Source organism: Lolium perenne, chromosome 6 (genome assembly GCF_019359855.2).
Source record: "Lolium perenne isolate Kyuss_39 chromosome 6, Kyuss_2.0, whole genome shotgun sequence".
Taxonomy (NCBI): domain Eukaryota; kingdom Viridiplantae; phylum Streptophyta; class Magnoliopsida; order Poales; family Poaceae; genus Lolium; species Lolium perenne.
This window is the reverse complement of record NC_067249.2, coordinates 190,582,762-190,595,195: the sequence shown is the minus strand read 5'-3', so window position 1 is coordinate 190,595,195 and position 12,434 is coordinate 190,582,762. Positions and strand designations below refer to the sequence as shown.

The 12,434-nt window shown below is 48.4% G+C and overlaps 1 protein-coding gene across 1 annotated transcript; it reads left to right on the top strand.

Moving 5' to 3' along the window:
• The first annotated feature begins 10,066 nt into the window (after nt 1-10,066).
• On the top strand, nt 10,067-11,809 carry LOC127306625 (BOI-related E3 ubiquitin-protein ligase 1). Its single transcript, XM_051337289.2, has 4 exons — nt 10,067-10,267; nt 10,361-10,452; nt 10,572-10,936; nt 11,025-11,809. Exons 1-4 carry the CDS (start codon nt 10,218-10,220, stop codon nt 11,532-11,534), a joined length of 1,017 nt encoding a protein of 338 aa, XP_051193249.1. The 5' UTR covers nt 10,067-10,217; the 3' UTR covers nt 11,535-11,809.
• Nucleotides 11,810-12,434: the final 625 nt, after the last annotated feature.

The window sequence follows — 12,434 nt, the reverse complement described above, 5'->3', positions numbered from 1 at the left end:
CCCGTCGCTGCTCGCCGGTGGGTTTCTGACCGCAACAGTTGGTCACTGGGAGTAGCTCGAGTGCTCCAGTCCCCATCAGCAAAACGCCATACTCCACATTGAAAACATCAAAACTGGTTAGCCTACATCAGAGAGAGAGTCTCTCTCTCTCTCTCTCTCTCTCTCTCTCAGGGAGGAGGCGCCTCGCGTGGCAGGAGAGGGAGCTCCGCCTCAGGGAGGAGGCGGAGCTCCGGGCTGCTGCGGCGGAGCTCCGGGCTGCTGCGGCGGAGCAACGGGTGGCTCCGGACCCCCACTCGGCCTGGGAGGAGGCCATGTGGTCGCCGTGGCCGGATTCCCCGGCGCGGTCGAGCCACAACAGAGCGTCGCCGCCCGGGACGTCGTCGATAGCGACGGCGACGATGCCCACGAGGACTAGGCGGCGCACCGGCGGCCACCTCGCCTCCTCAAACCCTAGGATAGGGTTTTTTATTTGTTTTTAAGTTTAAAGCCCATATAGAGGGCTTTCTTTTGGTACTTTAAATTTTTCCAAAATAGGGCATATGTATAAATTTGCCCAAAATAGGGCATATAGGGCATATGTTTAATGAAACATGGTTAGGTTTAAATTTTTTTATTTACTGTTATTCACATATGCGATGCGTCCGTGGTTGGGCGCAGCGTGCGACCCAGACCGTTGTCCGGGTGTCCGCGCAGCCAGCCAAATGGCCTAAAACAAACGATCCAGCGCATCCGTTTGGATCACCGCGTTGGAGATCCCACATGCACCGGTTGATCGTGCGCTAGCTTGGTTAGTTTCGGTGGTCACTTGTCAGTTCAAAAGCAGGTCGATCGCACGCGCTGATGCAGCAAGCGATTCCGTTCACATTTCGGGTGTGCACGTCAGGACATGGGAGCACGTACAAGAAGCAAGCGAACGGACGGAGTGGGAGAGGGGGACAAACAAAACAAGAGATCGAGGTGCTGGCGAGCGTGTAGCATGCACTCGCTCGAGCTTGATCCACCGGTTGCTCCATCGCTCACAACGTCGACGCCTGGCCCTTAATTAATTTTCCTCACCTCCCCTTTCACGTTTTTCTTAATCCTCCTCTCCCGCGTCAAGTCGTTGGTCGTGACGCGCGCAGCGGAACGGAACGGATCGAGCCTGGCTGGCTGGCAGGAAAAAAAGATCGAGGTGGCGGCTTCGAGAGAAAAAGAAATTCTAGATCAAAGCTTTGAAATCTCGTGCACACGAGACCAAGATGATTATACAGCCCACTAAGGCAAAACGTCAAGGTGCGGACGGCTTTCCTACACCGACGGCTTGCTTCGCCGTCTATCATGTTCGAACCCTATACTAACAGCTAGATCGCGAAGCAAGTCGTCGGGGTGGAAAAGCCGCTGGCATAGGGCACTTTGGGTTGATGGCCACAATCGGCACAAAGAAGGCCATCAACACATGCACGGTTTGGTTGTCGGCATATCGGTCTTTCCTATGACGGCGAGGCAACAACGTTAGGATTGTGCCGACAACACCCCAAACCTCCATCCCCTGGAAATCACCTTTTTAGTTTTGAAAAAATTAAAAAATGCTAGAAAATTCAAAAAATAGAAAGATGGCTATGTGTTATGTCAGTTAGTTTTAAGGAAATCAACAAGCATGAATTTTAATATATTATGCAAAATGATGTCATGTGTCGATAAAACTACTTTTCTGCTTTGATACGACCTCCGCGATGAAAAAGTTTTATACATGAAAATATATCAACAGAAAATTTTACATTCAATTTAAATGTCCCACGACCTTTACCGTTATTTTAAATACCTAAAAATCTAAATCAAAAGGAAAAATAGGAGTTTTTTCAGGCTTTACATTTTGGTAAAAATAAATAAAAATAAAATTTTGTTTTACTGTATTGTTTTTAGTCAAAAAAAATTGGAATTCAAATAAAAGAAGTGTGATGTCATGGTCCAATGGTTAATAGGATTGATAGGGAACTCTTGTCAACAAAGAATAACTCCTCTGCTGGAAGCTCATCCGAAAGGAACGAAAAAGTTATGATAGGAGCAGTTTGAGGATGGGTGACCGAGTGAAAAATTTAACTATACAAGTAATTCGACATAATATTAAGCATGCTTAGAGATTAAACTATCAAATAATTCAAAAAATTGCCTTGAAAAACAAATAAATAAATGATGCACATGTACCGATGGGCATTGCCATCGGCACAAGACCTTCCTGGGCTTACCTCACCAGGCACACCTTGGGGCTATGCCGCCGGCAAAATGGTCTGCGTCGAGAGAGGATTGTGCCGAGTGCCGATGGCCAAAGTAGCACGTGCCAACGACTTCTGGCCGTCGGCACCTTGACTATTTCTTGTAGTGACCTCCGCATGGAACATAGTATGCATATATATACGAGAGATCCGAGCCATTATTTCCGAAGAGAAGAGTTATGAGCCAGCGGTTTAACCCTTGTACTAACAACAAATTAGAGGCCCCCGCATGCATGCTGGATGCACGTGTGGACTCTCTGTTGCATGTTAGCTAGACATCGAATACGTCGATAGGAACTGTTACGAATACAGCTTGGATGACATGTCCGTTTTAGATATATACTGTATGCATGTTCGGATGAGTACCAGTGAGTGAGTCATATGCAGATTGTTTTGTTCCCACAGTAATGCATTGCATGCGTTTATTGATATTTTTTGTGTTATTAGATCGATCGGCAGGTCATGTGTTCGTGCAAAATGTCTAACCCTTTCTTTCGTAATGATACATGCATGGTCCAAGCATATGGAGCAATTCAAGCAAGGGGTCATCTCATCCGTGCTAGTACATGCGGTTCCGGTGGCAGGTATGTAGGCTTTGGTCCAGCTTCATCAGATGCCAAGGCCGGCGACAAGTCTGTTATCACATTTGACGTGACCACGGTTTGTGAACGGGAGCAGCCATCATCACGCTACCCGAATGAAACGCTTCTCTCTACTGTACACGCTATAATTTCGAGTCGGTGCACCGGAATTTGGTTCAACTAACCGTATTGGTTGAATATTTGTTAGCTCCATTTACCAAACGTGTCAGCATGTCTTCCATCAGTAACACTAAACAGTATGTACGTGGAATTTGATGCAACCCGGCCGGATATGCGCGCGTGTGAAGGCAGCGATACCTACGTATGCCCAAGCCGTGTTGAAGAGATCGTTCCAATTATCTGATCCCAAAAAGAACCAGCAGTGTGGAGAAGACGAGACCGTTGTATACAGTTCGGCTACCGTCCTTGTCTATCCCAATTCTTTTCCGCGGAGTGTACATAAACAAAGTGATTGTTGAGTGAGGCAAACGAAGACCGGCTAGACTGCTAGTCTAGCCAGCCAGCTACTAAACGATCGATCAAACCGACCACACACAAAACGGGTCCATCCGACTCTGTCGTCCGAATGAACAATGTCACACACAACCACCCCCACCCACGTTCCCGAGAAGAAGAGCCGCCAGCTACGTACTGGGCGAGTAGAATTACACGTTCAACTTGGATTGCAAACGGAATGAGCTATTTTAAATTAATCTAATTAAATTACTACCTTCGTTCTCTAAACTGAGTGTTTTACTTTTGTCTAGATACAGAAGCATTAAACACCGCATCTAGAAAAAATTGAGACAATTATTTTAAGATGACTGGAGTAGTTAAAATGATATAAGTAACTAACGGACGCAACTGACGAGACAAGAATCCCAGGGAAAGATGCTCGCTTCGCTCTTGGGGCGGCTCGAGCAAAACCCTAGTCGCCACCGCACCTGTCCCTCCTTCACTCAAACTCCCCTTCGCTTCCAGATGAAGTCGACAGACAAAGCCCCTCCCAGCCGAGTACGGGAAGCAGGATCTCGTCTCCTCATCCATTCCTGCGGCTGAGGATCTTCGTCTTTAACATCAGTTGCGTGTGAGGTGGAGCATGGATTTACAGGCGGCAGCCATGGGACGGTGATGCCCAGGCTGGCAGTGGTTGGTAGAAAACGTCGTCGATGACTCATCGACGATGTTGTCCTTGTCTCTTTGGGCCTACGGAGCGGGATCTGGAACATCTTGCAGCGGGAAGGTAGTGACTGGCGGTTCTTGTTGCTGCATGGATGCCCCGTAGCTGACAGTCGATCGAGTGGCGGAGGATTGGCCGCGATCAACTCAGTGTGTCCCATTGATGGCGGAAGTTTGGAAACAAGGCAACAACCCTAGTTATTCGAGGTGGTGTCCTCGGTGGCCGTGTGGACGTGGTGGTGGCTAGGTCTCAAGTTGGTGATGGCCTTTCGAAGTCAACTACGGAATGAGGCCCCTCCACCTCCAGATCGTGCTCATCATGTACCACACGCGGCGACTCTTGTGGATGCGCCAAGTCATGCATGTCATCGGCAAGTGCTACATAGAGTAACTCAGTGAAGGCAGTAAGCCCTGTCTGCTACAGGAAGGTGTTATACGATGTGGCTCCAATGGAGGTATCAAGTCATGCATATTGTTGTGGAATCAAAGATGGTGCAACTGTGATAGCAGACGGTGCGGTATAAGACGTCTATGTCTTTTGGCACCTCCTCCAACAGTATTAGGCTATCGAGGTGTCGAGAGCTGGACAAGAGATGATGGTAAATGCGGCTTCATCGACGAGTATGCGCACTGGTGGAAACACAAGATCGCCAAGCAGGCTATATATATATATGTCAATGCGCGTCTACATCATATCCTTGCCGAAGGTGGTGGATAGAACCTCGGCTTCAGTGATGAAAATCCTGAGATCGATCTATGATTGGAGCCATCATCATCAACGCACATACGGTGTTTCCTTCTTAAAGGCTTAACCTAAGAGTTTTTTCTTTGTTTGTGTCTTTTACCATAGGGTTAGTGTTTGCGTGGTGAAGTTAATGTCGGGGTGCATACAGCCTCGTTTTTTCCGGAACATTCCTGTCCAACTGCTAGATTTTGCATTATATGAATAAAAAAGATTTTGTGCTTTGCGTCCCTAGGGCCGACGAGAGAAGTGGCGAAATTAAAGGAGGGGCATCACATGCCATGCGCAGTTGCATGCGCACCCATCCAGGACCTCCACCCGAAATACTTGTGAAAACATCAAAGGAGAGGTGCCGGTGCAGCCGTGCATGGCCATGACGTTGGCATTGTCATTGGCATCCCCACCTCCACCTTTCCTTTGCCCGCACTTAATGTCGGGTACGTACCTTGGGGTTTGAAGACTTTGAGCTTTGAACCTCGCATCGCCCCGCATCAGGATGGCCCTCCACTCTCCATCGTTTCGTCACCACACGTCGGTCGTCACTGCGAAACTGCCTCCACCCGCGTGGCGAGATCAGCTAGCCATGCCGGATTTGACCGGCCTAATTGATTAACTACTTTGAGAGGAACACGCATAGCAATCAGCTAAGCACTTAGCAAATCACACTATACAGTGTACACGTACGCTGCCTGCGATCGACGCAGTTTTGTCCTCTCGGGGCACAAGTAGTGCAATAGTTTGGTGCGATTGACAAATTCAGACACAAGGGGATTGACCAAACCATGCATGTGTTCCCAATGGAAACTGCATTCTTATGTCATGGGTTAGCGTTGCAGACAACTACTACAGCTCTTGGTCTCGATCGCTTGTGCTTGCCTGTTGCCAGAAATGCCAGATGGTGTAGTATCCTCTAGTAGATCGAGATGGTAAAGCGGTAAAGGCTAATTAACTCAAAGCCACCGGAGATTAATCAGCCTTCTTGTCGTGGCTGATTAGTTTATGTCTCCACCTCCAGATGGCTGCACAAGTAAAAAACTTCTCGGACCCAATCAAGATCACGTGTAGGAGCATTGCCGAAGAGAAGAAAACAAACTATCTGGAGCTTGCGAGACTGAAGGGGTGGGCAAAAATTGGCACCGAAGTTGTCTGCAAAGAAGGTAGTGCAACGATGCATCAGTTGACAGGCACATATCGGGAACAAGATGGCAGGCATTTGATTCTTTCTAGCCAGCTCTCTTTTGCATCTTTCGATCTCAGGCAATATTCTAGAGGCTGGATTTTTCTTTCCCCCTCGCTTCAATCGCCGTGCTTCAAAGCAGACGAGGGGTTTGTTCTAGTTGGTCCTAGTGATGTTTACCAAATCTGAATCAAATCACACTCAGTGGTCAATTAAACCTGCCTGCATCGATCTAGCTTTGGGTCCTACGCACGCCAGTGCTTGCTAGCACCACAACTACTTAGCAGTTAAGGTAGGCATGTACATATACTGTATTGCCGCTAGCTGCGGCGAAGAACAAATTGGAAAGCAACGATTTGTTCTAAAGATAACAAAAAATGGAAAAGGAAAACGTCAATCAATAATGTCTATGCATGCGTACCTGTTAGTACTAATCTCCAATTCAAGCACGACATCCCACTCGCGACCGTAGAAATCTCCTAAAGAAGCCATCAACTTTGATATTATCCTATTCCGACTCTGTATTGAACTGCAGACTGAATCATAACCTGCACAAATCATTGGTGGTCACAAAACATGAAAATATGAATACAGCGCGGCAAGTGCCATTGTCAGCATTGGCGTCCATTCAACCTACTCTTGAGCGGTTCGGTTGTCAAATGTTTTGGTTGAATCAATGTGAATTCTGCAGCTAGCAGTTTTTGCGTCATTTTCATCAGGGAATCCCAAAATCCAAATCCGTAGCGTTTTACAACCACTCAAGAGTAGCTTGGATGCATGCCTCAGTCTCTCCTCAGCTGGTGCCATTCCAGCTTCTTTTCTCCAGGACAACGAAAGTTCTGAAAAGGAAAGAAAGTTCAAAGAATTGCCTCCAAATAAAACCAAGCTACTCGCTACTCTAGAACAAGCCACCAGTTTTCTCTCATTTCCCTTCCTTCTTATCAACAAACACGTACGTATCTGAAAATGAGGCGACACTGAAGATTCAACGGCTGATTGCTGCCCTGTATTTATGCATGTTATCTGCCGAAGAGAGGCGACGCGCGAGGTATACGTTACTTGGTTCTCAGTTTATAACAATACAGGTCTTATAGCAATAGAACGTTTCCAGAATATATCTGACAGCTGTGGAGGCGCCTTCAAAATCAAGATTTTTGGAAGCTTCTACCTTACAGTGCATGATTATTTCATCCTTGTCAAATACACTCGCCATGTTACCGTATTTCTCTGATAACGTCCAATAATTTATAATGAGCTAAAAATGGTTGGGAGTTCCTTGTCGATCCTAAATTAGTATTGGTTGAGATGCTCGTACAAATTTCATTGTATGATGTAATGATGGCAATGCTACAGTTACATGCTTAATTTGCTCACGTCACTAAATATCATAAATGAGATTGGCTTAGATTAGGTAGCAGGTTGGAATATCCAGGTTAGCAGTCTAATACTTTACTTAATTCGATTTTATCTGTTGCGTTAGTTCAGTACAGTAAGAAAAAAGAAAGCATTCAGTTGGTTAGATATAAATTGGATTCTCTAAAAAAAAATCTCATCCTCTTAACCCTAAGACCATACCCCTTGACATGTCATAATGCTAAAAAACCGTCAGTCATGTCATACCTCCCACTATTGTTACTACTCTTGCCGGATTACCCCTCACAAGCTCTATGTCGATCATTTCTTGTTAACACGATATATCGGAAGCATGCGCCTTGTGCATGCTCTACCCACTCCAACTATTATCTCTCTCACGCAACTCTTGCTGTGGCTTCATGAACCATGTCTCCTCTCAGTCTCACTCTCTTTTGTGGCCTCCCACACTCATCTCATTGTTGAACAAAAAAAAAGTCCATCAAAGAGAAAGAAAGGCCCATTCAACAAAACATGAGGTAATGTATGTTATGCCAAGTGATGCGGCCAAACATCGGGTGATTGTTAGCTTACCCTAGGTAGTTCGATGAAAAAGGGTAGAGATGATGGAATGATGTACATATATGTGAGTACAGCTAACGCTCTTTTTATAAACTGCACAAATTACAATCTGAGTATAATTTAGTATCATATTTTTCATCTTTACTAGGAGATTTATCATGTACTTTGGATTCACTTCCCCATGTTATCACTTGAAACACGAACCATCAAGTAGCCCTATTACCGGAACATCTCGACCCTTCTCTCCGTGGTTACAATAAAATTCATATTCACTAAACATGCGTTGAGGTATTATTTTGAAGATTTGCTACCTTAGTTTGAAGGACTTAATCCACATACACATAATAATATATGAGAAGTCCTACAAATTGTTCAGATTACAAGGCCACACAAAATTCTTAAATCAGCCTCTTTATAAATATGTGAAAAAACACGAAGACATACACATAGACCTCCATGAAAATTTAAAGTGATTTCCAATTTTAAAAGATCAAGGTTTATCGTCTAGAGGGAGGAATAGATTTAAGAAGATCGGGGATTATCGCCTAGAGGGGGTGAATAGATTTAACAAGATCGAGGATTATCACCTAGAGGGGTGAATAGGAGATTATTAATTCAAACTAGAGCAATTAAACTGAAGCAGCCATGACGTAAACTAGATCTGTCAATAAAAGGTAATGCGAAAAGTAACCACTACAGAGGAAGACGCAGGATATGTCCCAAGTTTATGTGTTCATTGGAGAGGATAGCAACCTGTACCCCCACGTTTTCAGACTTATCCTTCTAATGCTTGAGCTGAAAATTCCGTGAACTTCCTCAATCACTCAGGTGGATCTTGAGGTGATCCCAAGCCTCCACAAACTACTTGAGACTTGTTTCAGATATTGAAACCTTTTGATCGATGCCTAGTCTGCTAGGGCATGACAAATTTCCAAGAGTTCTAAGTGAATGTCCATAGGCTAGATGGTTCTTTTGCTCAATGGTCAACTAAAGCTCAACTTAATTTTCCTATCTTAAGATTTTCTCAAGAATGAAAGGGGTAGACTTTCTTAGACAAGGATAATGTATCACCAATATTTAAGTCATAACCTTATCTCGCAACCTGTTTGGGTTGATTCCCTTAAATCGGCAATAGCTAGAAAAGATCTTTTGGATTACATTGGTTCTTCAAACTAGTCATATCGGGAGCCTTCCAACGGTAAGATTTTCCATGCGCGGTAATGCACACCTGACTAGAGCTTCTGATAGGCCCGGTGACTCCGCACGGGATCTTGATCACACTAGAATTTTTTTGATATGCTCAAAAGGGGGATGAGATAAGCAATTCTTGACGTTACAGGGTAAACACAAATCCCGATGTTATCGAGTTGTGACTTGGTGTAACCGAGACTTGGTTAAACCAATGCGAGGTTCCCGCTTCGGTCAGCAACTTTTTTAGGCCCCTCGCGAAAATCACATTTGGGACAGAGTAACTAGTTTATCTTGGATAAAACTAGAACACCATTTTGTTTAAAGGGTATATTGTAAAGAAATTTCAGGTCACTAGAGTCGAAACAAAAAGGTGTCACAAGCTGAAGGTGACATGATGGAGAACATAAGTTCAGATACAAAACTAGATAAGGTTGAGCCAATTCATTTTAGAAAGTGGGAGTAGAAAAAAAATTGTGCGATAAACTGCCCGCACCATCATCCACATGCACACAGTCACACACACACACCACATGGCACATCAAGCATGTAGAGTGTCATCCCAAAGATTGGATTGTAGTAAGTCACAAATGTTCTCTGTTATTTATAAGGGTGATTTCTTCTCTCCCTGATATATCCTCCAAAAAAACCCTCCTGACTTTCCGAAACGCATATGCCATTATGTTTTTTTTTTAGCAAAACTCGGGCGACCAAAACCAAAACCAAAAGCACCGCCATTTTTAATTTGGGGCATTGACGTCAAGGAATCGGGAACGAACGAAGGCGGCATCCTCCGGGAATCTCCTAATATTAACCACCCGCACCGTAGGTTAATCTCGAGAGTAATTTTAGGGTGGCCATGTATGTAAGTTTTCCGTTTCCAAGATCGCGCGCCCGTTCCCGTTCCATTCCACGCGATACATCGAGAGGTTTTAAAGAAGGCAAGGCAAGGAGAGCGTGCGAAGTGGGTGCGCGGAATTGGACTCGGCTCCCTCTCTATCTCTCTCTTTACCAGGCCACGCCAGGACGATGGGATGATGCGCGCTCCCTATTAAAACCACGAGTGGAAGTTTTCTTCCCCGTCGCCTCCCGCTTCGCTTCGCCCACCACCCCTCGCCCCTCGCTCGCGCGTCCGTTTCTCCTCTCCTTAACCTCTTAACTTAACAATGGCTGTACAGGCGCAGCAGTACCCCTCCAATCTCCTCTTCCACGATAGGTGCGCCTCCTCTCGTCCTCTCCCTCGCTTGCTTCTCCCAGGGTTTGGTTTTCGGTGATCGCTGCTTCTCATACGGGTTCGTCTGCTTTGCAGAGGCGAGCCGGAGCGGAAGAAGGAGATGGACATGCCCAAGCCGCAGCAGCTCGCCGGGGTCTCGCCGGGTCTCTATTTCGCCGCCGGAGGAGGTGCGTCCGCCTGCCTTGTGGATGGCGCATGCCTGATTCTCTCTCTAATCACGAATCCTCCGGCCGGGCCGCGCCGTTCGTGGATTGTGACATAGGCTGGTTTGATTGGTCTCTTGCAGCAACCGTGGGCGGGAACCGGAGGAAGCGATCGAGGGAGGCCATGGCTGCGCCGCCGACTCCGGCGGCGGTCAAAGAGGAGTACATCAACCTGTTCGCGCTCCAGCAGCAGCAGCCGGCGCAGTTTTTCAACATCCACGGCGGCAGGGTCGCGTCGGCCTCCCCGTCCCCCGCCCCGGCGGAGCGCGTGTCCACGGGCCTCCGGCTGGCATTGGACGAGCAGCAGCAGCGGCATCAGCAGCAGATGACTAGTTCCCTCTGCTACGCCGCGTCCACCTCGCCGTCCCCGCTCGGCTCCCTCTCCGACGACCTCGCCGGGCAGATGAAACAGCACGGGGAGGAGCTCGACAGGTTCATCCGGGACCAGGTAACAACAATTCGGCGCCACCTGCTGTTCCATCTGCGCGCGCGCGTGTTCCTTGGCCTGACGCATGCGTTATCTACCTATCTGCCAGGGCGAGCAGCTCCGGCGTGCCATCGCGGACCGCGTGCGCCACCACAACCGGACGCTCCTGGTGGCGGCGGACAAGTCGGCGTCGCGGCGGCTCCGCGAGAAGTCTCTGGAGGCGGAGCGCGAGGCGCGGCGCGGGGCGGAGCTGGAGGAGCGGCTGGCGCGGCTCCGGGCGGAGGCGGCGGCGTGGCAGGCCAAGGCGCTCTCGGAGCAGGCCACCGCGGTCGCGCTCCACGCACAGCTGCAGCAGGCGTCGTGCGAGGAGCTCGCGGCGGACGGCGGCGAGGCCCGGGGCCCGGCGGAGTCCTCGTCGTCGGCGTACGTGGACCCTCGCCGCGCCGGGTCCGGGTCGTGCCAGGGCTGCCGCGGCGGGCCGGCCACGGTGGTGCTCCTCCCGTGCCGGCACCTGAGCCTGTGCGGCGGGTGCGTCGCCGCCGGTGAGATGGATGCGGCCCTGGCGTGCCCGGTGTGCCGCTGCGTCAGGACCGGCAGCGTGGAGGCCATCCTCTCGTGACCTGGCCGCCGCGGGCCCACCTCGTTCGGCCGTCCGTCCTGTGAGTGCCTGATCGATCGATCGAAGCATTGCATCCCGCACAACCGTAGATTATGGTTCAATCCAAAGACTGGAAAATAGTAGACCAAGAAATTAGTAGGAACTTAGATTCTTCTTTTTGATCAAGCTTCTGTTCATATTTCTACCTCTTTTTTTTTGGGTTACCGCCGAGGAAATACCCCTCGCTGTGTTATTTAGTAGGAGAATTCAATTGATAAGCTTCATTGTTACCATCACGCCATCAGTTTCAAACGGTGAATTCGGCATTGTTAGACGTTGTTTTCCCGGAGACGATCCGTTTCCCAAGTTGGTTATCTTGCGATGATCGTCTTCAAAATGCAAACCCGATGAGGCGAAGGAAATGGCGATGATCGGGGCAGATAGTGGTACCGGCCTGCCCGGGATTAGCAAGTACTGTAATCGCAACCACTGGTATGATGACGTCCACTGGATGCGCATTGCCGCGCAAAACGTGACCTCTCTGTCTGCACCGCACCGTGGTTAGGGGCGGTTTAATGGTTTTTGGCAGTTTCGGCTTGGGTTACTGGCCGGTTGTTAATTACAGGCAAGGTTATGAGAATCCGAGGCACGTCAGGGAAAAGTTACCGGCACGGCGGCGTGGGGCGGAGCAATGAACGCCGACGCCAACGGCACGCGCGCCGCCAGCGGTTGACAATCCATTCTCTCGTGGACTGCACGGCGCGATCCCCGTGGTAACCGCGAGCGGGGAGTGGTGGGTCCCGCCCGTCGGCTCTACTGTCTTTCTGAAAGTGGCCCCGCAACGTACGGCTCCTGATCTATCTATCTACGAGAACATACATACATACATACCGCCTCTTTTACTTTCGCAAAGGAAAAGGC